Genomic DNA, 24,843 nt, shown 5'->3' with positions numbered 1-24,843 from the left:
GAGTAGGACGGAGGCTCTACGTCCTCCTGGTGGGGGCTCCTCACTGGCAGGCGAGCCAGTACGATGTCAGCAGGAACAGCAGTGACAACACAAAAAAGGAACACATGGTCTAACAGTCAGGTGGCGCAGAGATAAAGCACCTGCCCACCACTGCGGACTCTACGCTAGGCCCTCAAATACATCACGATGCATCTGGCTTTGGCCGCACGGTGATCTTTGTCATTGCATGTACCCCTGTGGGCTGGGGCCGGTGGCTGTGAGCGGGGAATGTTTAACGGGAGGAGTAGGACGGAGGTGCTGCGTCCTCTCGGTGGGGGCTCCTCACTGCCAGGTGCCAACATATGCCTCGATTGCAATTAATGAAAGAAATAAGAAAGTATAGTACAGGGTTAAGTGGTACATCATACTTTAGTTGATTATAAAATAATCTGTTACAATATTTTCATGTTGATTCAGAGATATAAAAGGAAAAAACGTCAGTCAGTTATTGATTCTAAATATCGGTTTGATACATTTCCGTTTAATTGCCGAGCCCTAGTACAAAAGCAGTAGCAACACAGACATTTTTGGGGAGGAATTAAATTGCAAGGAAAAGGGTGGGGGGGGGGTGGTAAAACAATTATCGGCTACTCACCCCCCTCTGTTTTCCAGGAACTCTTTGATTACACCCAAAAGTGACAAAAACAAAACGCTTCATAAATGTAAACTCTTCCCCCGTTTGGTGGGATGTCATTGTGTAGAAACATGTCTTCATATTCAGCTGACAGCTGCTCCAGCGGAACCTTGAATGACCCGTGTTTGTTCTGCTGCGGAGCGGATGTTGTTTACGGATGTGGTGTCAGCAGTCATTACGCCATCAAAGCCCGACACTTTTTGCAACATATGGCGAACAACGCCAGCGGTTAATGTAGGTAAATTTGGGGGACATCTGGGTCACCTTTGCATTGTGCGACGAAAGCCTGTGTGACGGCGGGTCATCGCAGGGCCACCTTCTGTTGTCACAGACAACAGCTTGTGACGGAAGAAAGTACTGTTGTTTTACTTAAGTAAAAGTATTGATAGCCTCTGTAGAAATAGTCTGTTGCAAGAACATGTTCGGTATTCAAAATTGACTTGAGTACAAAAGTATTGGCATCAAAATGTACTTAAAGTACCAAAAGTAAAAGTACTCATTATGCCGAAGGTCCCATTTCACAAGTTTTAAAATGCATGAAAATCCTTTGAAAATAGAAGATCTACGAGCTCATAATGTGTCACTTTATGGCGCGTTATGAGCTTGTAGATCGGCCATTTTCAAATTGCCAAAGAATTGAGGTCTGAAGTGGCTTTGCAATAATCTAAATCTACAAAGTAACTAGTAAATAATGTTTTCAAATAATTATAGTGGAGTAAAAGTGCATAATCTTCCTTTGAGATGTAGTGGAGTAGAATGAAAATTGGAAATACTCCAGTAAAGTAAAAAAAAAAAAACACCTCAAAATTGTACAGTACTTGAGTATGTGTATTTAGTTACTTTACATCAGTGCTTTTCCGATAGGCTGCCTCCATGCAATGTCTCTTGTCGCCCACAGCCGCACTGCATATTTAATTAGACAAGCACCCTTTTCCTTCACTCTTATTATTATTTTTTTCTATAATTTTTATCCCACGATTTTGCAACCCGTAGCACCTGCCCTAGCCTCGACGACCTTGCAGGCGTATGCAAAGGCAAATATGTCACTTTGATAGCATATTATAGACATATAATTATATAGTGTATTTTGTATAGTTTCATTGCACAGATATTTGATGTTAGATGGATGTGTGTGCATGTGTGTGTGGACCAATTAACAGGAGCTTAGGATAAGACACCTATTGTCTTGTACAATGTACATTACAACACACTACAATAGTTCAGGGCCAGGGTTGGATTTGGTTTTCTACTACTAATTACTGTATTTCAAGACTTGTATGTTTTCACAAGGGGCTATAAGAGCTTGTTCTCAGCAGCTGCTAGAACAAAGCTGGATTGACGCTGAATACAATTAAGCCTCGTGAACATGAGGGATTCTCACATTCTGTATACGGTTTACCTTAGAAAATGTGGGCTGCAAGTTCCTGCTGGTACTTTTTTGTTTTTGTTTTTCAAAGTCTAAAAAAGGTCTTGATTCAAATCAACCATATACATGTGTTAAACCATCACCTTACAGTATAACTGTTTGTGCACGAGTATGCGCTCTCATGCACTAATATTGTATAGGTCACATGTCTTCAAAAAATATGAAATGGCCAATCTGCAAGCTCACAATGTGTTGCACCTCTACACCAACAAGGTTTGCTGTAGAGGTCAAGTGTGCGTAGTATTGAGGGTTTCAGCGGTTAGATGTCTGAAAATACACATTAACATGAATCCAACATAATAATGGCACAGATAATGTGTAAATAAACAGATGAAAAACATTAACTTTCATAACACTGATGATAGTGCTGCCAAACAAGCCAACCTCCTGAAGGTCCGCAAGGCCAGGTACCACACCTGGGGGGACAGGGCCTTCTATGTTTCTGCCCCCTCACCTGGGGGGACAGGGCCTTCTATGTTTCTGCCCCCTCCCTCTGGAATGCACCTGGTGGGACAGGCCTTCTATGTGTCTGCCCCCTCACCTGGGAGGACAGGGCCTTCTATGTTTCTGCCCCCTCCCTCTGGAATGCACCTGGGGGGACAGGGCCTTCTATGTTTCTGCCCCCTCACCTGGGGGGACAGGGCCTTCTATGTTTCTGCCCCCTCCCTCTGGAATGCACCTGGGGGGACAGGGCCTTCTATGTTTCTGCCCCCTCACCTGGGGGGACAGGGCCTTCTATGTTTCTGCCCCCTCCCTCTGGAATGCACCTGGGGGGACAGGGCCTTCTATGTTTCTGCCCCCTCACCTGGGGGGACAGGGCCTTCTATGTTTCTGCCCCCTCCCTCTGGAATGCACCTGGTGGGACAGGCCTTCTATGTGTCTGCCCCCTCACCTGGGGGGACAGGGCCTTCTATGTTTCTGCCCCCTCCCTCTGGAATGCACCTGGGGGGACAGGGCCTTCTATGTTTCTGCCCCCTCACCTGGGGGGACAGGGCCTTCTATGTTTCTGCCCTTTCCCTCTGGAATGCACCTGGGGGGACAGGGCCTTCTATGTTTCTGCCCCCTCACCTGGGGGGACAGGGCCTTCTATTTCTCTGCCCCCTCCCTCTGGAATGCACCTGGGGGGACAGGGCCTTCTATGTCTCTGCCCCCTCCCTCTGGAATGCACTCCCCAGTCATCTCAGAGTTGCCCCCTCCCTCCTCTCCTTCAAAACCTCACTCAAAACCCACCTCTTCAAGATAGCTTTCCCCAGCTGAGGTCTGGTTAAGATGTCCTCCCATCCCTTGTTTATCCTTTTATGTTTTTGACATTGCACTGATTTTGTACTAGTTTTGCTTTGTTTTTGTTCTCTTGAATAATGTCTGTTCCTAGTGTTTTATGTAAAGTGCTTTGGGTATTTAGAAAAGCGCTATATAAATTTGAGCTATTATTATTATTATTATTATTATTATTATTATTAAACAAGTCTATGAAGCTATTTATGAAATATATGAAAAAGTGTAATCTGCAACAGTTTTATACAATATGTGGAAGGCGTCCCTGCATCGTCTCTCTCTGTGTAGCAGTGAGCACATGCAGCTGTCTTGCTCTCATTGGCTGTAATACAGGATTTCTCGGGACGCGGTCGCAACCCAGTTCATACTATAATAATAATAATAATAATAATGGATTTTACGGGAACATTTAAAACATAAGGGCAAGGCTATAAAATGCTTTGGTAAAAAGGACGTTTTTAGGGCGTCGGCGAACGCTTTTATCGGCACTGGATCTTCTCGCAGCTCCTTTCACACACAGCGAGCAAAACCTCTGCCATCAAAGCCCGATGTTGCTGCGAGCCATAAGGGGTCCCGATGTTGCTGCGAGCCATAAGGGGTCCCTTGCTGCGAGCCATAAGGGGTCCCTTACTGCGAGCCATAAGGGGTCCCTTACTGCGAGCCATAAGGGGTCCCGGCTACGAGCCATAAGGGGTCCCTTACTGCGAGCCATAAGGGGTCCCGGCTACGAGCCATAAGGGGTCCCGGCTACGAGCCATAAGGGGTCCTGGCTACGAGCCATAAGGGGTCCCTTACTGCGAGCCATAAGGGGTCCCTTGCTGCGAGCCATAAGGGGTCCCGGCTACGAGCCATAAGGGGTCCCTTACTGCGAGCCATAAGGGGTCCCGGCTACGAGCCATAAGGGGTCCCTTACTGCGAGCCATAAGGGGTCCCGGCTACGAGCCATAAGGGGTCCCTTACTGCGAGCCATAAGGGGTCCCTTACTGCGAGCCATAAGGGGTCCCTTACTGCGAGCCATAAGGGGTCCCTTACTGCGAGCCATAAGGGGTCCCTTACTGCGAGCCGTAAGGGGTCCCTTACTGCGAGCCATAAGGGGTCCCTTACTGCGAGCCATAAGGGGTCCCTTACTGCGAGCCATAAGGGGTCCCTTACTGCGAGCCATAAGGGGTCCCGGCTACGAGCCATAAGGGGTCCCTTACTGCGAGCCATAAGGGGTCCCTTACTGCGAGCCATAAGGGGTCCCTTACTACGAGCCATAAGGGGTCCCTTACTGCGAGCCATAAGGGGTCCCGGCTACGAGCCATAAGGGGTCCCTTACTGCGAGCCATAAGGGGTCCCGGCTACGAGCCATAAGGGGTCCCGGCTACGAGCCATAAGGGGTCCCGGCTACGAGCCATAAGGGGTCCCTTACTGCGAGCCATAAGGGGTCCCTTACTACGAGCCATAAGGGGTCCCGGCTACGAGCCATAAGGGGTCCCTTACTGCGAGCCATAAGGGGTCCCGGCTACGAGCCATAAGGGGTCCCTTACTGCGAGCCATAAGGGGTCCCGGCTACGAGCCATAAGGGGTCCCGGCTACGAGCCATAAGGGGTCCCGGCTACGAGCCATAAGGGGTCCCGGCTACGAGCCATAAGGGGTCCCTTACTGCGAGCCATAAGGGGTCCCGGCTACGAGCCATAATGGGGTCCCTTACTGCGAGCCATAAGGGGTCCCGGCTACGAGCCATAAGGGGTCCCTTACTGCGAGCCATAAGGGGTCCCTTACTGCGAGCCATAAGGGGTCCCTTACTGCGAGCCATAAGGGGTCCCTTACTGCGAGCCATAAGGGGTCCCTTACTGCGAGCCATAAGGGGTCCCTTACTGCGAGCCATAAGGGGTCCCGGCCGGCCTGAAAGATTGTGGTGTATTCACCAGGATGGGGGAGAGTTATTTCAGTGATTAGTAACCTATCAGGCGCACCTGACCTGATCAACACTTAAAAATGAAGATGAACAAAAGGCCTCGTGACGGTTTCAGTAAATACACAGTAGGCCTACAATAAGTAATAAGCATAATGGAAGAAAGCTGCTTCTCCAGTTTTTATTGAATATATATATATATATATATATGGTCATGCATTATGTAGCAAGCCTGAGGTAGAGGATCTAACAGGAAACAACAGGGACTCTGTGGTGTGGGCCGGCCCACACCCGCTGAGAGATTTATAAACAAGTAGGAGGACTAAAATCAATTGTGGTAAACACAGGGAGCCAGTGTATACTGGTCTGGAGCTATGTGTTCTTGTTTGGTTTTAGCAGTCTATAGCAGTTCTTTCTGTCTAAGCTGCAACCTTTCAGCAGACATTTTGGCAAGGACTGTAAAAAGAACATATTGTAGTCCAACCTACTTGGGATAAAAGTACGAGAAGAAAGCATCTCACTTTATTTATATATGATTTAAGAATTAAAATAACATTCCAAAATAACTAGGAGTGCAACAGTTAAATGAGATAATTGATTAAATTGATCATGAAAATGATTGATTGATTGATTGATTGATTGATTGATTGATTGATTGATTGATTTAATACAATTATTTTAAAAAGCAAGCTTGTAGATTGGCTATTTTTGCATTACACTGTTTTAATTATATATGTTAATTACTTCGTAGATTGCTTCTTGGTTATTCAGTGAATCAAAAAAGTGATCGATAGAAATAATTAATAAACTAACAAAATGATCAGTCGTTGCAAACCTACTTGATGGGACTGAGAATTCAAACCAGAGACTAAAATACAGTAACAATTCTGTTTCTGTTTTAATCAAGGAGGTCAGGTTGTGTTTTATAGAGCTCATCCCATTTAGCTTTGGGGCCAACTAATACTATCTCTTGTCTTATCCTCATTTAATTTAATAACATTATCACTCGTCCATGTATTGATTACAGACAGACAGGCGGTCAGGGAGCTTAAGTCAAGCACTACCAAAACAGATGCCTTATTAACATCAGTGCACGTCTCACATCAACAAGCACCTTAGTGAGAGCTATATGGTTCTCTGCTACGGTTAGCTCTGAGACCTAATGAAATATTGTTCTCATTTAGAAAGTTTTTTACTTTGTTGAAATGTCCAACTTTTTCAAGTATCCTGCTTAGGAAGGGGAGGTTTCATTGCTTAACTCCATAATCTAATTTAGAATTCTTTAGAAGTTTCACATATATCTCCATGTATATAGGGGACTCTGAGAAAACAGACAGATTTTTGCTTTCTATACAGCCGTTAATCAGAGTAGTGAGGCACAGTTATTGAGGAGTAGGGGCTTAGCTATCTCCAGGATGTCCAGGTTTGGGTCCAGGGACCTGCCCAAGCCCTCCAGCACCATGACAGCCAATACAACGGATGCAAAGTTACTCTCCAGCTTCACCTTGTGGGTGATGAGAAGGCCAAAGACTCTGGAGAGTAAATCAGCAACTTGAATCTTTCCCAGTGAGAGGGTGTTTCTGAGGGTGTGGTTGACCAGCTCTGCCATCTCCCTCTTGAACCTGGGTACATCCTGACAGTCGTTGGCCCTGGCATGATGCAGGAGTAGCTCTGCAACCCGTTCCCCTTGCCGTAGCACCACTGCGGTGAAGACAGCTTTGAGGTTGGCCAGGTCCCTCTCACTAAGCTGGGCCACCATGCCCGTGTCCAGCAGAACCAACTGCAGAGGTTCTGACTGCGGTCTGATGCTCACCACCACCGTGTCCCACAGGTCGGTCAGCATTACCTTGCCCTGGGTATCACCTGGAATGCAAGCACCGCCGCTGGACGTGTCCCCTGCCCCGGGAACATCCCCTCGATGCTGGACCAGGATGTTTCCAGGGTGAAGGTCCCCATGGACAAAGTTGTCCACAAACACCATCTTTAGCAAGGTTTGCACTCCCATCCTGGCTATTCTCTGCCTCACCTCCTGTGGAAACCCAGGGCGCAGGTAGTTGGTTATGGGCTCACTATCTTCAAAGGTTTCCACTAAGATGGTCCTGGTGACAAATGGTTGCAACGGAGTGGGGAACTTCACGGAATACACATCCTTAAAATTTTCTCGGAAGCGCTCAATATTCCTTGCTTCAAAGCGGAGGTCAATCTGCATGGTCATGAGCTTTCCAAACTCCTCTACGATCTCTGGCAGACTGAGCCATTTAAGTCCAGGCAGACAGTGGAGCAACTGGCTGCCTGCTCTCATCAGCAGCAAGTCCATCTCCACCTGCCTCTTAACGCCTGGGTGGAGCACCTTGATGGCCACTGGTATGAAATGCTCCATGTCTGCGTGGCTGCCGCCGTGTTGGCTCCCTGGGGGGTCCTCACATCCCTTCTTCCTCCAGAGGCCCCGCAGGGATCTGTCCACTCCCCAGAAACCAGGGATCTCCCAGGCCTCCAGTAGATCCTTCCCTCTCTCCATCTCCTCCAGGATTGACTGAAATGCACGATCTGCCACGCCGTCCACCCTGGCCGAGCCTCGGTACACCTGCGCCACACAGCCACAGCCCACCGGCTCCTTGCTCTCAAACACAAGCAGCTTCCTCCAGCCGTCACCGAACGCCCGGCAAAGCCGCCGCTCTGTGTGGTCCCAGGAGTGGGGGCGCGCCTTGGCGTGGAGCCTGGAGAAGCGCTCACAGAAGTCCTGGGAGAAGACGTCCCGCCGGCTGCTGGCCCATTGGCCCAGCTTGATGAAGGTAACGCCAGAGGTCTCCGTCAACCACAGCAGGGCATCCAGCCAGCAGGACGCCCAGCGAGAGGAGACCCAAGTCAGGGGGTAGAGGAGGAGAAGGGGGGCAAATCTGAGAAGCAGCACCAGTGCCCGGAGGCTGAGGCGCAGGCAGAAAACAAGTTTATCAACCTGGACTCGGGCTACACGTTTCTTCCCTGTGGTCTGCGGTGTGTTAAGCGCTCCCTGGCACATGGCCATGCAGGGAGACACACTCAAAGCACCCCAGCAAAACAATGTTATTTTAGGGATCCGGATTAGAATGTAGCGACGTTGGGATAAACATGTTCTTGGACTGTGGAGCAGTGTGAATCTGGTAAACGCTCTTGCTTTCTGAACAGTGAACCTCAGGCTGAAGATGGATCTGGCACCACAGGCAGCCATTGTTAAGTAACTGAAGCAAGTTGATCCTCATATTATGATCCTGTTGTGTTGCTACACTGTGTACTGAACACGCCTGTGACATCTAATGACATTCAAGGACAGCCAAGCTAGCGACGTTTTGTGTAATGTTAACATGTAGCGCGTTACGTAAGGTTACAACTATTACCTTTGCAGTGACAAATAGTAAAAGTACTATTATGTCAGGTATATGACGTCAGGCATTGTCATACTTGGGCAACAGGACAGATTCGTAGAGAATCCTGGAATTTGTTCGCATTTCCTATGAAAACGTGCATTTCAGTCAGTCCGTCCGTCCGTCCGTCCATCCGTCACCCCACGCCATATATGGTCATGCCTCGTGACATCACGTGACCTCATCAGGGATGGAGATCCCTGATGTCATCAATATTAAGCCTATACAGTATATGGGAATGCCCTTATATGGAGATCCCTGATGTCATCAATATTGGCCAGCAACTCTACATCTGACCTCAGACCTCAAACCCTTAGATCTCCATATATGGAGCTGACCTGTTCTGACATTCCATATGTTGATCCTTCCCCATCCATCCCTCCTCTTCGATGTCTCCCTTTTGACTGATACCTGTCCATTCAAACTCCAGACGGGCCTGCCCCAAAGTTATTAGTGCAGCAGCGCCAGGCAGCCGGCAAAAACTAGAGTTCTCAACAGGCCCGAATTTTAAGGCCCGGCCCTACCTGGGCCCTCATCAAACCCTGGACACTCAAGACACTGCCCCCGCTGCCACCCTTAGATCTACATATATGGAGCTGACCTGTTCTGACATTCCATATGTTGATCTGACCTCATCAAGCCCTGTACACTCAAGACGTGCTCCATATATGGCCAGAACAGAATTTATTCCATTTCAGTCAGACAACTCACTCTGACTCTGACTGCCACATCAGCGAATGACATGTGGGTCTTGCACACACTGAATACACCCACATAGTAATGCAGCATATTAACCCCTTGAGTATATGGATGCGCCCTTGAGCACGGCATGAAACCCCTCGAGTATATCTGACTGAACTAACTCTGCAAGCTACGTATCATATGTTTATCTGACGCCCCATGCCAAAGCGCCAGCGCTCGCCTAGCAGTCTGTCTGTCGTCACCCAGGCGGATGCTCAGGGCATCTTACTGGTAATAATATCCAAGTTCAAAAGCATACTTCAAAATAAACCATTTCAAGCACGGAAAGCCTATATATTGTGCTGACAGGGGTCCTCCAGCACCAACAATAACAGATCTACAAGTCACTGAACGTCCACTGCTCCAGACTCTGTCACTCACTGCCTCTGAGCAAGTGGCCTTGCTCAGAGGCACAGACATCTTTTCCATACTATTATATTATTACCTTACTACTATAATATTACCATAATACTATATTTCTTTCCATAATACATGACATATACATGTATGTGGCAAACGGCTTAAATGTTAAAAAGCTTGAGAGCTTATTTACATTGTGTGCAAATGTGTGTGATAAAAGAGTATTTGGGGGGAGGGTTAGCAGAGACGTACAGAAAAATATGATCAATAATACATATATTCATGCAATTTCAATGTGCTAGACAAGAGAAATGGTGCGGAAAATGGCTCTGTCTACACGCAAACTGTGCAGGAGCCATTTACAGAGGGAATGATATGATGTACCAAGCAGGACAATTATGACTTTATTCACTATACACTTTTTTAAATGGCTTTTTAGCAATGGGGAGAGTATCAAGTTTTATCGAGTCATAAGTCCAACATAAATGTGTAACTGTGGTGAAAACGGGACAATTTGGTGGTGAACGTTTAAAACCAGGACATTTTAATGTTTTACAGTTATTTGTCTGCACTCTGCAGTGGCGTGCACAGACATTTAGAGGGGCAGGTGCTCAAGTGAAAAAAGGGCACCTTATGCAGCGCGTGGAACCGGCCGGTTGCCTTAATAGTGTGAGATTTATAGATTTTGAGGCATAAATAATATATTAAAAGCCTTTTTTTTATCAATAATTGATCAATGTCACCATGGTCCACATACTGTACACTGTACAAAAAAAAGGGCACAAACCCTCAAAGCTGTCCATAGCCCCTCAAAAAACATAAACAGACATACAAGCTAACTGTCTGCTGAACACACTGCTGTATGTGAACACTGTTGTGTAGCACAGGGGTAGCACATACAGTACATTAGCCATATAAGGAGATCAACAGTCATCGGCTTCCCTTGATTGGACAACACAACTGATTGGCTCTGTTGCTTGTCCAAACTCACTGTGCTGGACATTCTCTGTTCACAGACAGTCACGCGGACGGACAGGGGCGGAAACATAATCCCTGTCCACAGCTGATCCGACCTGGAGATAATGACTTGTGCGTAACAAAGGACACTGTAAAAGGAATCCCTCAAATGGAAGGAAATTATGCCAAATAGGCCACTTACTCAATTACTGCCATGCATGTTAAATATATACCGTAAGTACTGTATGTGCTGACGCATGATTCTGTACAGCATGTACGTTGCACTTTGATAGTTGTGTGTGCCAGAGATACTGTACAGAGATATGCCATTAGCAGAGAGTTTTGATGAGAGAGATGAGAGGGTCAGCCATTATTCATCCCCTTCTTTTCGCCGTGCCGCTCCATATTAGCCGAGCACTGTGCTTATGTAATTGTGCTTGGAAGAGAGTGTTTTCTGGCAAGGCCCGTGTTTGTGGGCCGCGCTGATTAACACGGTCAAATGGCAGCACATGGCAGTGCCAGTATGCTCGTATGTAAGTCCAGAGAGGAATAATGGTCTTTATAGTGGTCTCCCCCGGCAAGACAACACCCCTCCCCCACCCCCCCCTCTCTCTCTATTCTCCGTTGATCGTTTTCGGCCGCTTATAGTCATCGTATGCATGGATTAACTCGAAGCCAGCGTTGGGGGCAAAACACACTGGCAGCAATCTTCTCACTTTGGACTCTAGCATGTTTTCTGCTGGCGAGGAGATTTGCTCTCCTCACGGGCCAGTTAAAACATTTAGATGAGTAACACAGAAGACATGCTTTATGACTACCAGACACCCGTTACCAGCGCTCATGCACTCCTTGGCTTATTCAAACAGATGCTTTATACGGGGATAGGAGACCAAAGCTAACAATCCGGGGAGGCTTTAAGATGTGCTTCACATTATATTTGCGTGTTTGTTGTGCATCTTAAATGAGACTCTAAGTGGATAGTTTCGCCGGGAGAATCACACAGCACAAATTGGCACAACACTCGCAACTGCCTAAAGATAGCTTCTCGCTCTCTCCGAGGTGCATTTCACTGCTCTCCGGGGGAAGTGCCAGTTTTCTTGCCGTATACTCTCGTTCTGTGGTTTGTCAAACTCTCAGTTCTCAAGTCGGTGCCAGACGGACGACTTTTAAATCTTTTTGTCTCAGTGACCTACGGGGACACTAGCTCGCCTTGGCGGGCACTGCACACAGATCTGCATCTCCTGTACTTGGCGGCAAAGAAGTACTCGGAATATAAATACCGCAATATAGATATTCTCTTATACAAGTAAAAGGCATATATATATATATATATATATATATACACACACACAGTATATATATTATATATATAATTTTTTAAAGAATAAGAATATTGGTATTCGTATATTCTCTTATGCAAGTAAAAGGCCTATATATGTATATATATATATATATATATATATATATTTATATATATATATATACATACAGTATATATTTTTATTTTTATGTTTTGTATTGGTATCACTATCAATATATACTTACATTACCAAGGTAAAAGTAAAAATGTCTCCTTCTTTTAGCCGACCTACAAGCTTACATGAAAGTGAACCTTTAACATGCAACGCATTGGAGCACTTCACCCATTTTCAACATATCTTCCTCACTACTGCTCATTATAATATGGCATGTTTGTCTATTAAGTCTGTATGTGTCTCAATCAGCAATTGATGAGGCAATAGGAGTTGAGACAATGTTTTAGGTGGAGCTGGTTGTGTTTTAATGTACTGTACAATGCTATCATGGGGAGAAGACAGAAGTACAGTAACACTAATTTGGTGGTACGGTACTTCTGTCAGGAACACAGGGCTCAGACCAGAGTTATACTGTAGCTGCTGAACCATAACAATTAACAAGCTGTACCAAAACAATCTGTTCATCATCTAGGCTCTTACAAGCTACCAAATATCACAATGTATTATATAGTACTATATGTGATGGTAAAATATAAAGGTTAGACATAAGCAACCATAATAACAATATAGTATGATGAATAATTATTCCGCACTAGTAACAAAGGTGTCAAATATTTGGAGTAAAAAGTACAGTATTTGTAAATGTATCTAGCTCAAATTGGCGGTAGTTTACCTATGGTGACCTTCAGGAGGGATCTGTTTTTTTTTCCCCTTCTTTTGCCTTTTGTACGAGGAAAAACATTGTTCAGTGAGATTTAAATGAGCCTCTCTCACACACACACACACACACACACACACACACACACACACACACACACACACACACACACACACACACACACACACACACACACACAACACACACATTACACACACATTACACTCACTCTCCCTCCCTCCTTCTGTTGTTATTTGCATTAGGAATCAGCATGCTCATTCCTCCTGAGGCCATCCCCAGAGGGAAGATCTATGAGATTTACCTCACTGCTCAGCGGAAGGAAGATTTAAGGTGGGTCTCTTTAACACCGCCTAACTGGCAGTCTTCCCTGGAAGCCGCCAGGCTGTTTGTTCTGATGCTCTCGCTAGTACATTAGGAAAGGCTTAAGGGGTGTGTGTGTGTGTGTGTGTGTGTGTGCGTGCGTGCGTGCGTGCGTGCGTGCGTGCGTGCGTGCGTGCGTGCGTGCGTGTGCGTGCGACAGCGCTGTGGCAGCCAGGAGGGAATGTAAATAAATAACATAGCCTTTTTTACCAGGATGTGCACTATTTAAGTCATCACCACTTGGTTGAAGTCAGCTCAGCAGGACTTTATTTAAAATTTTCCTCATTTATTCATTTATTTTGTTCTTCCATCACATTACTGTAGGGGTGCAACTCGTAGAGCTATATATAAACTAGAGAGCGGACTACCCCTAACCCGCCCCCAGCTATTCATTTCAATGGAAGTTGCTCAGTTTTTCTCGATTTGGGCAGCAACATTTGGTGCCCAAAATGTGGAAGTGCTAACCTCCATGAACACGCCTGAATCGATTCATGCTCTGTTTTTGTTTTTAGTTTTTTGGGTTTTTTTTTAGATATTTTTCGTGGCTTTCGTCTTTATTTTTATAGAGGGATAGGTATACAGTAGGCTGGCAGGAAATGGAGAGAGAGATGGGGGGGTGACACACAGTAAAGGCCATCGGGATCGGGAGTCAAACCCACGGCACACTGCCAGACTTCAACATTCCCAGCCGCTCTGGGGGCCTGGTGCAATTTGCGGGGTGTTTTGGATCGTTAAACCGGAAGTGATCTCGCCAGAGTCGCTCTATTGGGTCAAAATCGGCATAATGGTGACGTTACCGCCACCATCAGGACTGAGTGTCTAATACTATAGGATTGCCGTGTCAGAATGAGATATAGTGTGTATATCACGGATGTTTCTATTGGCATTAAAATTATGAATTAAAAATATGAATATATGTCATTGAAAAGCTGCTATTGGAGGGGTCCAAGGGTTAAGTACCTCCATTACCACCTCATGGCCCTCTTGCCCCCGTGTGCCTCTGATTCCGTTTGCCCCTCCACAGGTTACCCTTGGCGGGCTGCCAGACGCTGCTGAGCCCCATCGTGAGCTGTGGGCCTCCGGGGGTGGTTCTGACCCGGCCGGTCATCCTCAGCATGGACCACTGCTGCGACGCCTGCCCGGAGAACTGGGCCGTGCGGCTCAAGAAGCAGAGCTACGAGGGCACGTGGGAGGTGAGGAGGCCGTGGCACTTCTAGTGGCTGTGTCACACTTACTTTGACCATTAATGGTCAAACAAATAATTGCCTATTTAACGATTTAATTGTTCTTCGGGCATTGAACATTATATTATGTTCATTATGATCATTATGGATCATGGTGAATACAAATTTATATTTGCCTTTTTAGGCTTCATAATAATTTGCACAGGGCAGATATGACAAATAACTTCAAGGGATGTTTCAAAACATTTTGAGTCATTTCATCGTCTACTCAGGCTTTTGTGAACACCCCAGGCAGTTTTTAAGTTGCTTGATTCAGTATTTAGATATTTGATATTCATTTTAGATGCCACATCCCCTTCCTATACAAACCCATTGTAAGTTAGTTCAAACTCCATTTTAACCATGGTCGATTCATCAAACACCCAGCCTTGGTTCTGGTGACTGATACTGTCCTTCTAATACGTGAGGGGCCGTGTTTTTTTCAATTACTTTTTTTATTTTTATTTTTATATTTTTGGGAAAATGAAAAAAACAAGGATTCAAGGATCGTTAAGACAATTATGGAGATAAGAGTTTCTGCCCAATTGCAGAACTGATTGTACTTGGCTTACTTTCCCCCACAGCACAGCGCTTGACTCACCCCACTGCTTTTTTCAAAGGGAAAGGCTGAACTTTCAGGACTTTGCTTGGAACTCCAGCATAAAAGAAAGCAAAGCCGTGCAGAACGCAGCCAGCGGACGTGCTTTGGATTGAAGCGGTGATTGTAGCCCAGCTCACGTCAAAACTCTGAAGGGCTTTTATGAGAGCGGCAGTATGGTTTGTTCCTGTTGGGATGGAACAAAAGGCTTGCACGCACTGCCCGCCTGGTCTCCGGCTGAGTTGCTAAGCAACGTGTTTTATTTTTCTCAGAAATCGGTGGCATTTTGTTGGTTCTCCGGGCAAATGACTGTTCCTCCTCCCTGCCGCTCTCCCCTGAGTGCTCCTTGACCCATCTGTGAACGTTGCTTCCAATTAACTGACTTCTCCCAGTTTGCCGTCTCTCTATGAAAATATACTGTACATGAAACAGTAGCAGAAGTGCATGGCGGTTCCACTCGGATATTTAGATAGAACCATGCATGGTTATTGTGTTTGGTTTGTTTATGTACAGTAGTATGCCTTAAATCAAACAGTATATTTACTCAAGTACTGTACTTTTCATGTATACTTCTACTTTACTCACCTTCAGATTATTATTATTATTATTATTATACATTAACCGATAATAATAAGATAATAATAATAATACTTACTGGTATTAGGCTATTTTAGTAGTAGTAGTAGTAGTAAAAAAAAAAAATTCTTTCCTTTTCTTTAAAGTTCTTTTTATATTTATATACTATACTGTATAGTATATTTTGATGACAAAACCTTTGTACCTTAATTTAAGTTTGAGTACTTCTTCCAGCACTGCTGTGCACACACGTGGGCACGCCTGCATGCACACTCACACACACAACGCATGACGACAAACACACATACCGCATACAACTAAACACCCATCCCCGCAGTCCGGAGAGATTGGAAAGGGCTTGGGAGTGAGAGTAGGTCCTCTTTCATGTTCGATATTGTGCATAAATAATTCAGCCTGGCTGCGTGTGGTGGTGGTAGGGTGTCTGTGGGATGGATTGGCCCTGTCTGAGGCGGAGGTTAGACCAGCACTTTTAATCATCGGCTGGGCCCAAATATAGCCCATGCGGCCACCACAAGACCAGGACAGGGCCCGTTGTACAGATGAGCATTGATGGAAGCAGTACTCACAATTCTTTACAGAAGTAAAGAAGTACCAATGCCGCAATGTAGAAATAAGTATTCATAATTTACTTGGAGTAAAAGTGCAAATATATTGGCATCGGAGTATACTTAAAGGGATAGTTCATCCCCAAAATGTCATTTTTTTTTATATCCGCATTCCTAAGCCAACAATTTGATGACGCAGAGTGTATGAAGCAGTGTATACGGTAGGTAGGGGTCGGCGTCATTATTTCGACGGCGCATTATTGTGACGGCGCCTTGGTCCGACTCGCCCCATTACTAACCCTTTCCCTAACCCTAACCGCACGTAATGCCGTGTTGTCGGACTAATGCGGAGTCTAAATTACGAACGGATCCCATCCGGTATGAGACTCAAAGAGTCTCATTTAAGTCTCCTACCATATACCGGATACACTGCTAAAAATTCAAGGCTCCATGGTGTGAGTAATTGATAAGAAAATAAGTGAATTTTTGGGTGAACTTGAACTATCCCTGAAGTAAAATAAAAAGTATATTTAAGGCTGAAGTGGTTCCTGGATGATGAAGTACTAAAACTAAAGTTTTCAAATAATTGTAGTGTAGTAAAAGTGCAGTACATGTTTGCCTCTGAGATGTAGTGGATTATAGTATAAAGTATTGAAAAAAATGGAAATACTAAAGTAAAAAAAAAACTTAATTACAGCCCTTGAGTAAATGTACTAGTTACTTTCCACCACTGGAAATGAGCCAACACAAACAACCACGGTGGAAGTTGAAGAGGCAGAGAGAAAATGGAGAAGTAGATTTTTGCGAAACACAATGATGAGAGGTACGAGGGGATATTGGAAATGAGAGAGTGGTTCCGATAAGGAAAGAGTCGAAAGACAGATGTAAAGATAGAGAATGAGGGGGCATTGAGGAGGAGGAGGAGGAGAGGAGATCGAGGAGAGGATGGTGTGTGTGTGTGTGTGTGTGTGTGTGTGTGTGTGTGTGTGTGTGTGTGTGTGTGTGTGTGTGTGTGTGTGTGTGTGTGTGTGTGTGTGTGTGTGTGTGTGTGTGTGTGTGTGTGTGTGTGTGTGTGTGTGTGTGTGTGTGTGTGTGTGTGTGTGTGTGTGTGTGTTTGTGTGTGTGTGTGTGGAGAGATATTGAGCGGCAGAGTAATTGAGCCACATCACGCTGTAGCTGCAGCCACCGAAATATTAAGAAGATGAAAAAGTGACACTGGGCTTGCGGTTGCATAGGAAATGAACGGTGTCGATACTAATTCCATGGAAGTGAATTGTGTCTGTTTGAATCGATGGTGGAGGGAGGGAGGGGGCATGCTGACGGAAGTGCTCGCCGGGGTGCTTGGCAGGAGGCAGCGCTCTCTTCAGCTTGATTGGCTAATAGGAAGCGTCAGTTAACTGGCGTGATGGCATTTTAGAAGAAAATGTTGTCACCTAGGGTCCCCAATTTATCCCCATCAAATTAGACTGGCGGAGCGTCGTCAAAAATGATCTGATAAAATTGTCTCTCGCGGTGACAGGAAGCGATGCTGAGTCAGTCTGCTTTTCTGGCTGATGCATGGGCTGACACGGATGCTGCGCTCGGTGTTCTTTTTTCAAGACAACAATGTGAGATGTGCGGCAGCACGCATGCCATGATCTAATCCATCTTTCATCTCTTGTTGGCCAATTAAAGAGCTCGCTGTAGTTGCACTGCATGCAAAACAAAAAACCTCAGCTGTTTTCCAAACTGTGTGCCCGGGGCCCACTCCTCCATTGAGACATTTATGGCTCTATCTTGGGCACGCCTTACCCTTTATCCCTAAATTCTTTGCTATATTTTACTCTCTTGAAAAACATTTTAAAATAGTTCAACTATCGGCTATTGAACTATTTTAAAATGTTTTTCAAAATAGTAAAAAGTGGCAAATAAGTTTATAGAGATGTAGCACTTAGACTCTGGTTTCGGGTAGACCAACTCTCAAGTTCATGATTACAATCCGACCATCTGTATCCTCCCTTCGTCCGTGCCACTCGTAGCCAGTTCTTCATTAAAGACAGAGGTTCTTTACTCTGGAATACGCACATACTCCTCATCTTCACTCAGTAACTTTAAACATAGATTGAGGGTCATGCTGATGAATCAAGCCTCTCCACTCAGGCACGGACTGGCACAGAATATCGGCTCTGGCATTTGTGGTCCTCACCGGCCCAAAGACGTCCAAAACGTGGCCCAAAGACGCCATTATGTCTTCAGGCATCTGCCAGAAGCGCCAGACCGTCCAATCCAGGCCTGTCTCCACTTGCTCCTACCATATAATGTAGCTTTACTCTGCATACACAGACACGCATACACATGCACACGCACACACACACACACACACGCACACACAGACTCACGCACCCACACGTTCAACTGCACACAAGTGTATTGTTGTTTGTCATACCTTATGTTTGTTCTTTCAATACTACTTATTGTTTCCTTTCTCACCTGCACTTATTTTCTGTCTTTTAATAATGTTACCTTTTTGGTACTGTTTTTATTGTGCGAAAAACTAAGACACCTATCTGGTTGACAAATATCCCTGCCTGAAGTTCATAAAGTGTAATTTGTCCTCTGGTCAATCTCTGTTGGAAGAGCGAGTATCTGGTCTCTGACGTGGGTATAAGACATTATAAAACGTGATAGATGTCAGCTTTAAGAGCCAAAGTGATTTTGATAATCAAAGCTTGAAGTCCGCCCCCCCCCCCCCCCCCCCTCTTTCTCTCTCTCTCTCTCCCTCCCTCCTTTGTTAACAAATTCAGAAGGCTGACGGAAACCCCTCGCATTCAATATTTACTGAATTACCATTCCTCTTTATTTCTCTGTAGGACCATCGTTTCTTGCCAGGAATCTATCGGAGTCTGCTTTCATGTCAATGGAGCACCTCGTTCATGCATTATTTAGCCGATTGATGGGGTGTTGTGAGCTCGCAAACCGGCTATTCTTTGCTATGTTTTTATTTTCTTCGTTTCTATTTTTTAATACATTGTTTGAGACTTGAAAGATTTTGAAAACTTTCTCAGGACCTCCCCAAAAGGTTAAGACATAGTGTGAGCGTGTGTGCACGTGTGTGAGTGTGTGTACTAGCAGAAATAGCTGATCTACAAGCTTACAACGCATCACTTTGTGATGCGTTGTGATCTTGTAGATCAGCTATTTCTGCTTTTTTGTGAATGTACAGTATACACGATTATGATGACAAAATAATTGTGATTAGACGATTCTGTGCTAATTGTGACCACCTGTCCTCTCTCAGGACGTGCTGCTCATGGGCGAAGAGCTGGCCTCGGAGCCGTACTACTGCCAGCTGGAGGCGGAGACGTGCCGGGTGTTCACGGAGCAGCTGGGCCGCTTTGGCCTGATTGGCGAGTCGCTCCACATGGGCGCGGCCAAGCGCCTGCGGCTGGTGCTCTTCTCGGACGCATACTGCTCCACACTGGAGTACAACATCAGGGTCTATTGCATGGACGACACGCAGGACGTCTTCAAGGTCAGTGCTTCAAAAAACCAAGCGTGTTCGGGTTAAAGGGCCCTCAAATTGATATTTTGAATTGACCCCCATTCTTTGGGACGCACATATGGGTATTTTAGGGCGTGTCCGAATGCGCCATTGCTTCATGGGGTGAAAACAACACAGGTTACTATTGGAATTGCAGTAGGGAACAGACACATGGTTACATTTTTTTTTTTTTTTTTTTGTCAGCGCAACATAATGGTGAAGTATTGCAGGGCATTGCAACAACCACTGATCTAAACTTTCTTTTAGTTTTTGCGTGGTCAAATACAGAATCACGTGACGTTGATCCCCTTCCCCTATTCGCTCATTCTAGGACACAATTATGCATCTTGGATGCCGACCTAAAATGTCCTCACAAGTAGTTACTTTTACTACAGTGTGTGTGTGTGTGTGTGTGTGTGTGTGTGTGTGTGTGTGTGTGTGTGCGTGTGCGTGTGCGTGTGCGCCTCCACGCACATACAGTATGGGGATATTTTATTAATTTCTAGTGATCGGCAGGCCGAGACATTTACCCATCTCATTGCTACAGCAATCATCTCTGTCGGGTGGAAAACTCATATGTTACTTTTCACGATTCAAATTATAGATAAAAAAATAGCTAAAGTAGCAGATCTGCAAGCTGGAGTTTTGACACTGTAGTGTGATCAAGTATAGATCAACGACAATCGATGGAGATTAGAGGTTTCGACAGCAACGATATTTCCTGATGCGTCTTTTCCTCCCCGTGCGGACGGCGTATAATCAAGTGCTAATGCCCCCTCCCCCTCCCCCCTCCCCCGAGGACTGCGTCTGAGTAGCCTGTTAAGATTTCATTTGCATGGTTAATTAGAAAATGAAAACGAGAGCCTCTCCCCGCAACCCTGATGATCTCGTCCACTCTCTCTCTCTCTCTCTCTCTCTCTCTCTCTCTCTCTCTCTCCCTCCAACAGTGGTGGACAAAGTACTCAACCCCGGTAGTTGAGTAAAAGTATAGACCCCTTGTAAAATATTACTCCACTACAAGTTAAAGTTGCTCAGTCAAAATGTGTGCTTGAGTTAAAGTACTGGAGTATCCAAGAACACAAAAGTACATGTAAAAGTATTCAAAGGCACGAATGACAACGTACATTTCCTTTTTAAAAGCATTTTTTTCCTATTAAAGCATTGTTGTGTTACAAATGTAACAAAATAAAATAATGAATTAAAAAGATTGTTGGATCTGCTATTTTTCACTATTGTTTGATATAAGTAGGCTAGTTAATTCATAATGTTCTTTTTCTTTTCCTAGAAATGTAGTGGAGTCAATCGTACAACATCTGTTTTTGAAATGTCGCCGTGACGTATCCGCTACAAAAAATACTAATACTCAAGTAAAGTACAAGTGCTCTGTGTAAATGTCCGCCACCTACTGGCCTCCACCCACTACAGCTACACCTACTGGCCTCCACCCATTACAGCTACATCTACTGGCCTCCACCCACTACAGTCACACCTACTGGCCTCCACCCATTACAGCTACACCTACTGGCCTCCACCCACTACACCTACTGGCCTCCACCCACTACAGCTACACCTCCTGGCCTCCACCCACTACAGTCACACCTACTGGCCTCCACCCACTACAGCTACACCTCCTGGCCTCCACCCACTACAGCTACACCTCCTGGTCTCCACCCACTACAGCTACACCTCCTGGCCTCCACCCACTACAGTCACACCTACTGGCCTCCACCCACTACAGCTACACCTCCTGGCCTCCACCCACTACAGCTACACCTACTGGCCTCCACCCACTACAGCTACACCTCCTGGTCTCCACCCACTACAGCTACACCTACTGGCCTCCACCCACTACAGTCACACCTACTGGCCTCCACCCACTACAGTCACACCTACTGGCCTCCACCCACTACAGTCACACCTACTGGCCTCCACCCACTACAGCTACACCTACTGGCCTCCACCCACTACAGCTACACCTACTGGCCTCCACCCACTACAGCTACACCTCCTGGCCTCCACCCACTACAGCTACACCTACTGGCCTCCACCCACTACAGCTACACCTACTGGCCTCCACCCACTACAGCTACACCTACTGGCCTCCACCCACTACAGCTACACCTACTGGCCTCCACCCACTACAGTCACACCTACTGGCCTCCACCCACTACAGTCACACCTACTGGCCTCCACCCACTACAGCTACACCTACTGGCCTCCACCCACTACAGCTACACCTACTGGCCTCCACCCACTACAGCTACACCTCCTGGCCTCCACCCACTACAGCTACACCTCCTGGCCTCCACCCACTACAGCTACACCTACTGGCCTCCACCCACTACAGCTACACCTACTGGCCTCCACCCACTACAGCTACACCTCCTGGCCTCCACCCACTACAGCTACACCTCCTGGTCTCCACCCACTACAGCTACACCTACTGGCCTCCACCCACTACAGCTACACCTACTGGCCTCCACCAACTACAGCTACACCTCCTGGTCTCCACCCACTACAGCTACACCTCCTGGCCTCCACCCACTACAGCTACACCTCCTGGCCTCCACCCACTACAGCTACACCTCCTGGCCTCCACCCACTACAGCTACACCTACTGGCCTCCACCCACTACAGCTACACCTCCTGGCCTCCACCCACTTCAGCTACACCTACTGGCCTCCACCCACTACAGCCAGAAGAGCGACCTACTGGCCTCCACCCACTACAGCTACACCTCCTGGCCTCCACCCACTACAGCTACACCTACTGGCCTCCACCCACTACAGCCAGAAGAGCCATCTACTGGCCTCCACCCACTACAGCTACACCTACTGGCCTCCACCCACTACAGCCACACCTACTGGCCTCCACCCACTACAGCTACACCTACTGGCCTCCACCCACTACAGCCAGAAGAGCCACCTACTGGCCTCCACCCACTACAGCTACACCTCCTGGCCTCCACCCACTACAGCCACACCTACTGGCCTCCACCCACTACAGCTACACCTACTGGCCTCCACCCACTACAGCCAGAAGAGCCACCTACTGGCCTCCACCCACTACAGCTACACCTCCTGGCCTCCACCCACTACAGCCACACCTACTGGCCTCCACCCACTACAGCTACACCTACTGGCCTCCACCCACTACAGCCAGAAGAGCCACCTACTGGCCTCCACCCACTACAGCTACACCTACTGGCCTCCACCCACTACAGCCAGAAGAGCCACCTACTGGCCTCCACCCACTACAGCTACACCTACTGGCCTCCACCCATTACAGCCAGAAGAGGCGGTGAATTCCCACTCCAGCCCACTTCAGGGCTCGACCCCCTCGTAGAGAGGTGGTCCCGCCATGCCGATGTCGGCGGGACCCTGTGTCAATGGATGGGGAGTGGGTTTGTGTGTGTGTGTGTGGGGGGGGGGGGGGGTGCAGTAGTACAGTACAGTAGTCTCTGAAATGAGCACTCACACATACAGGGAGTTGAGGATGAGATGAGAGCTCTCTACAGTGTCTGCCTCTCTCTCTCTCTGTCTCTCCCTCTCTCTCTCTCTCTGTATGTGTGTGTGTGTGTGTGTGTATGTGTGTGTGTGTGTGTGTGTGTGTGTGTGTGTGTGTGTGTGTGTGTGTGTGTGTGTGTGTGTGTGTGTGTGTGTGTGTGTGTGTGTGTGTGTGTGTGTGTGTGTGTGTGTGTGTGTGTGTCTCCTGGCTCTCTCGCTCTATGTCAGAGCTACTGTAGTGTACACATGTGCTCACAGGGACATGTGCTTGCCGACATGCAGTGTGTGTGTGTAGGAGGAAATGAGATACAAACGGATGGTTGCGAGGAAGACGAAGGCTACAGGCAGCACACAAATGGATGGCAAACTGCTGCACATTTCTACAGCGGCTGTGGTTGTGGGGGGGGGGGGGTTTGTTGCTATAAATCACACAGTCTTGTGTTTGTGCAGAGCGCTATCTGCACGGCGGTAATAATGGGCCTGTCTGTATGTATTCAGATCATCAGTTGACCTAGTGGCGTTTTACTGCAGTGTGTGGATGTTTGTTGGAATGACCTTGTGTGTCCTCTGTTGGATGCAGAAAGGCTGCTGCTGCACAAAAGCTCTCTCTCTCTCTCTCTCTCACACGCACGCACGCACGCACGCACGCACGCACACACGCACACACGCACGCACACACACACACACACACACACACACACACACACACACATACACACACACACACACACTCAATGTCTGTCTGTCTGTCTGTCTGTCTGTCTGTCTGTCTGTCTGTCTGTCTGTCTGTCTGTCTGTCTGTCTGTCTCTCTCTTGCTCGCTCTCTCTCTCTCTATGTCCCCTCCCTCGCCCCCACCACCACTCTCTCTCTCTCGGCCAGGAAAAAGGACACCTGAGCTTGTTGACTCCAGCACTTGTGCTGCTATGCTCTGCGGCTCCCTTGACTCGCTGAAGTGCATTGCGTTGCTTTCGCTCTCTCTCTATCCCCCGGCCATCTCTCTCGTGCAACCTGGTTCTGTGGTAAGCCACGGTGTCTCCTGGGACTTGTAGTTTTTTTAAGGCTGTGATTTAGAACAGTGGCCCATGCTGTTTAGTAATCTGGCCTTCCCGCTGCTCTCGGTGCCATTACGGAGGGAGAAGTTCATTTAGCAGGTCCATTAAGCACTTTGAGCGCAGATTAGACCTCCCCGGAGAGGTGCACCCTAATCACTAATCACTATCTTTAAAATGCGCCGTTTATGATTAGACTATAGCGATAGCTGCCATTAGCGTTAATTGTGATGCGGACCAGTAATGTGGCTCTGCAGGAGGTTAGCCATCTAAATGAGGGTCTGTCTGTCTGTCTGTCTGTCTGTCTGGCTGTCTGTCTGTCTGGCTGTCTGGCTGGCTGGCTGGCTGGCTGGTTGGCTGTGAGTCTGGAGATAATCTGGCAAACCATTTGTCAACCGTTTGGCGCCACATTTCTTGTGGTACACTGCCAGTATGCTAACTTATTACCTCTTTAGAAAAGAAAAAAAACAAGCCCTCTCAGTCTGTATATGCAGTTTACCGGGTGCACGGCTCTCAAAGAGTCACAGTAAGGGCTGATTCATACTCCTATTTTAGAGCCG

General features: G+C 46.9%; 2 protein-coding genes across 3 annotated transcripts in view; one reads left to right on the top strand and one right to left on the bottom strand.

Moving 5' to 3' along the window:
* unc5a (unc-5 netrin receptor A) overlaps positions 1-24,843 on the top strand; it is a 299,074-nt gene that overhangs the window by 251,097 nt on the left and 23,134 nt on the right. For both annotated transcript variants that reach the window (XM_079501568.1, XM_079501567.1), the window contains 3 exons: positions 13,127-13,214; positions 14,269-14,437; positions 19,485-19,718. In XM_079501568.1, the coding sequence (XP_079357694.1) occupies positions 13,127-13,214; positions 14,269-14,437; positions 19,485-19,718 (491 nt within the window). The remainder of the gene's footprint in view (positions 1-13,126; positions 13,215-14,268; positions 14,438-19,484; positions 19,719-24,843) is intronic.
* LOC306927084 (putative aarF domain-containing protein kinase 2) lies at positions 6,635-8,296 on the bottom strand (the record flags this gene model as incomplete). Its single annotated transcript, XM_079506726.1, has 1 exon — positions 6,635-8,296. The coding sequence occupies one exon, from the start codon at positions 8,294-8,296 to the stop codon at positions 6,635-6,637; it is 1,662 nt and encodes a 553-aa protein (XP_079362852.1).

Source organism: Electrona antarctica (genome assembly GCF_951216825.1).
Source record: "Electrona antarctica genome assembly, chromosome: 1".
Lineage (NCBI taxonomy): Eukaryota > Metazoa > Chordata > Actinopteri > Myctophiformes > Myctophidae > Electrona > Electrona antarctica.
The sequence above is the reverse complement of the archived record's forward strand: the minus strand, read 5'-3'. Positions and strand labels throughout refer to the sequence as shown.